The sequence below is a fragment of the Apis dorsata genome, unplaced genomic scaffold, assembly GCF_000469605.1.
Source record: "Apis dorsata unplaced genomic scaffold, Apis dorsata 1.3 scaffold_665, whole genome shotgun sequence".
In the NCBI taxonomy this organism is placed as follows: Eukaryota; Metazoa; Arthropoda; class Insecta; order Hymenoptera; family Apidae; genus Apis; species Apis dorsata.
In genome coordinates this window covers 23,705-26,549 of record NW_006263851.1, presented here as the reverse complement: position 1 = coordinate 26,549, position 2,845 = coordinate 23,705, and the positions used below count along the sequence as shown (strand labels likewise).

At 38.5% G+C, this 2,845-nt stretch overlaps 1 protein-coding gene across 1 annotated transcript in view; it reads left to right on the top strand.

The window, feature by feature from the left end:
* LOC102678816 (protein obstructor-E) overlaps positions 1 to 1,113 on the top strand; it is a 2,777-nt gene extending 1,664 nt beyond the window's left edge. Inside the window, 4 exon segments of the mRNA XM_031513541.1 lie at position 1; positions 4 to 277; positions 412 to 808; positions 878 to 1,113. The exon segment at position 1 is cut by the window's left edge and continues 91 nt beyond it. Of these exon segments, the coding sequence (XP_031369401.1) occupies position 1; positions 4 to 277; positions 412 to 808; positions 878 to 998 (793 nt within the window). The 3' untranslated portion in view covers positions 999 to 1,113.
* Positions 1,114 to 2,845: the final 1,732 nt, after the last annotated feature.

The window sequence follows — 2,845 nt, the reverse complement described above, 5'->3', positions numbered from 1 at the left end:
TTGCCAGCGTTGCAAAGGAAGCCTCAGCAGCAGCAGCAGCAGATATCCGCCGAGGAGGAGTACGAGGAGGACGAGGAAGAGTCAGTATCGGATCAGTGTCCCGAGCCGAACGGTTATTTCCCCGATGCGGGACAGTGCGACAAATATTACGACTGTCGGGACGGGAAAGTTATAGAGAAACTGTGCCCCGACGGCCTCGTGTTCAACGACTTTAGCCCCCAACACGAGAAGTGCGATCTCCCGTTCGGAATCGATTGCTCCAAGAGGCCGAAATTGCGTAAGGGGCCATATACGAAATATTCCTACCCTCCTCTTCACTCTTCGATAAGGGCGCGCGCGTGTGCGTGTATATATATGTATAAAAATCGTATAAACCGAAAATCGATCTCCCCCCCTTCCAATTTTCCGCAGAGAAACCACAACCGTCCCCCCATTGTCCAAGGATGCACGGTTACTTCGCCCACGAGGATACAAGGATATGCAACACGTTCTATTACTGCGTGGAGGGCAAGTACAACATGATCACGTGCCCTGAGGGTCTGGTGTTCTCAGAGAAGACGGGTATATGCAATTGGCCGGACGAGGCGCAGAAGAAGGGTTGCGGTTCCAGGGAGTTGTTCAACTTCACGTGCCCTAGAGTTGACGAGGCGATCGCTGCCACTCACCCTAGATACCCTGACACGGAGGATTGCCAGTATTTTTACGTGTGCGTGAACGGGGAGATACCGAGGAGGAGCGGGTGCAAGTTGGGGCAAGCGTTCGACGAGCGGACTGGAAAATGCGACTGGGCGAGGAAGATACCCGAGTGGTGAGTCCGTCGAATTTTATTTCAATGGGATGATCACCTCTCTCTCTCTCTCTCTCTTGAAATTTTCAGCAAAGACTGGTACAAAGGTCAATTGACCGACGAGGAGTTGGACGCGTTGGAGAATCCGCCCCCGAAGCCGAAACCGAGTAGCGGTGGACAGCACAGAAGGAAAGGCGCGAAACCGGCGTAGATTTAAGGCTAAATTAATAATATATATATATATATATATGTGTGTGTGTAGATTTTAATTGTTTATCGGCTCAACGTCGCTTCGATATAATAAAACATTTTTAATATTATATATATATGTATACGTATTATGTATATATATATATATATATGTATATGTATGTATATATACTCTTTTTTTTTTTTCACGAACGAAATTATTATTAACCGAACGATTGTATATTTTTTTTTTTGTTTATTATTATAGCGAGACGAAATTATCGTCGTCTCCGGTGAGATAATAATCGATCGAGGATAAAGGGTACGCGAGAACGTGTTATCCGTTGAGCGTGTTTCGAAACAGTTCGAAGAAGAATGCAGATAATCGTTCTCTCGAAGTTCGGGGCGAGGGAGGGGGGGAAGGATAAAAGCGCGAATCCCTTCGATCAATCTTGATTCCAGACCGGTTATCCATCTATGAAATCGAAGCGAAAGTGGGGAAGAGACGTTGGATACAGAGTGGGACTAACGAGGTATGGTATACCTCTGTGGTAAGTTGGAGAGAAGTGTGCAGTGTTTCGTGAAAGACATCGGAAAAATTACCAGGTGTTTGGGATAATCGTTGGCTTGAACGGCGACTCGATGAGTCATTCTCGAGTAAAAAGTCGAAAGGAGAAAGAAAGTCGAGTTAATCGAACGATGTTATTATCTTTATTATATTTTCTTTTGGGTATCGTAAAATGTAAGTGGTACGCTTTAATAAATTAGTTTCGTGCGATTATTAAATTTTTTCGATTATTAAAATAATTGAATGAAAATAAAAATTCTAAAATTTTTCGATGAAAAGTGGGAACAATTTTAATCATCGAACGAGGTCTAAAAATTATTAATACGATTTTTCTTTGAAATTTTGATTAAATATTTTTTCGAAACTTTATCTATCCCTATTATAAAGAAAAAAAATAATTTCTAATACGTTAACATTTATTTCGTATTTGGAGAGTGCGTAGAGAAACTTTCTAAAATCTAAATGTCAGATCTACTATAGGTTAAGTTGCATAAGTATCTATCTCTGGTCCCTCCACGCGCGTGAAATCAATGAATTACTCGAGGAAATAAAACAATGCTGGGATAGAAAGATAAGTTGGGCTGGTTCCACTCTTTCCTGCATTCTGCTTCTCGCTTACAAGCTAGTTTGTATGCTTCTCGAAGCGTGGCATTGATTTCCGGTATATATCTTGCAAAATAAATGTTGCAAGTAACGCAAGTAGAAATTTGTTCCAGTTACTTTCTCCCTTTGCGTTTCTTTTATATATTTTATATATATGTACGATATTTTCATTCATCTCTACTTTATGTGTGTAATATAAAATTTAATTAGTCTCGAGATAATGAGAAGATAATAAAAAGAGGAATAATATGATTAAGAATTAAGATTAGAGAAATTTGTTATAGACGATGCTTTTGATCGATGAAACGAAAGGACCGATGAGAGGATCTGCAATAAATGAATAGATAGTTCAAATGAACTCGTATTCGATTCGTGAAAATTATCAAATGTGATCGCTATAATTATAAAGAGATTGTTTTAAAATATATAAAAAATGGTAAACGACGAAATTGGTACATATTAGCATTTAATCGGAATTAAATATGATATAAAGATAGAAATTAAATTAATTAAATTTTTTGTAATCGAAAATTGACGCAATAACGATGACAAGAAATTATTTACATGACATCTTTATTTCGCATGTAATTATGCGTGCATTTAGACATTTGAATATTCATGAATAATAAATTGTATTTTACTTTATTCATTTTAACATTTATTATGTTATGAAAAATATCATCATATTAGGGAATCTT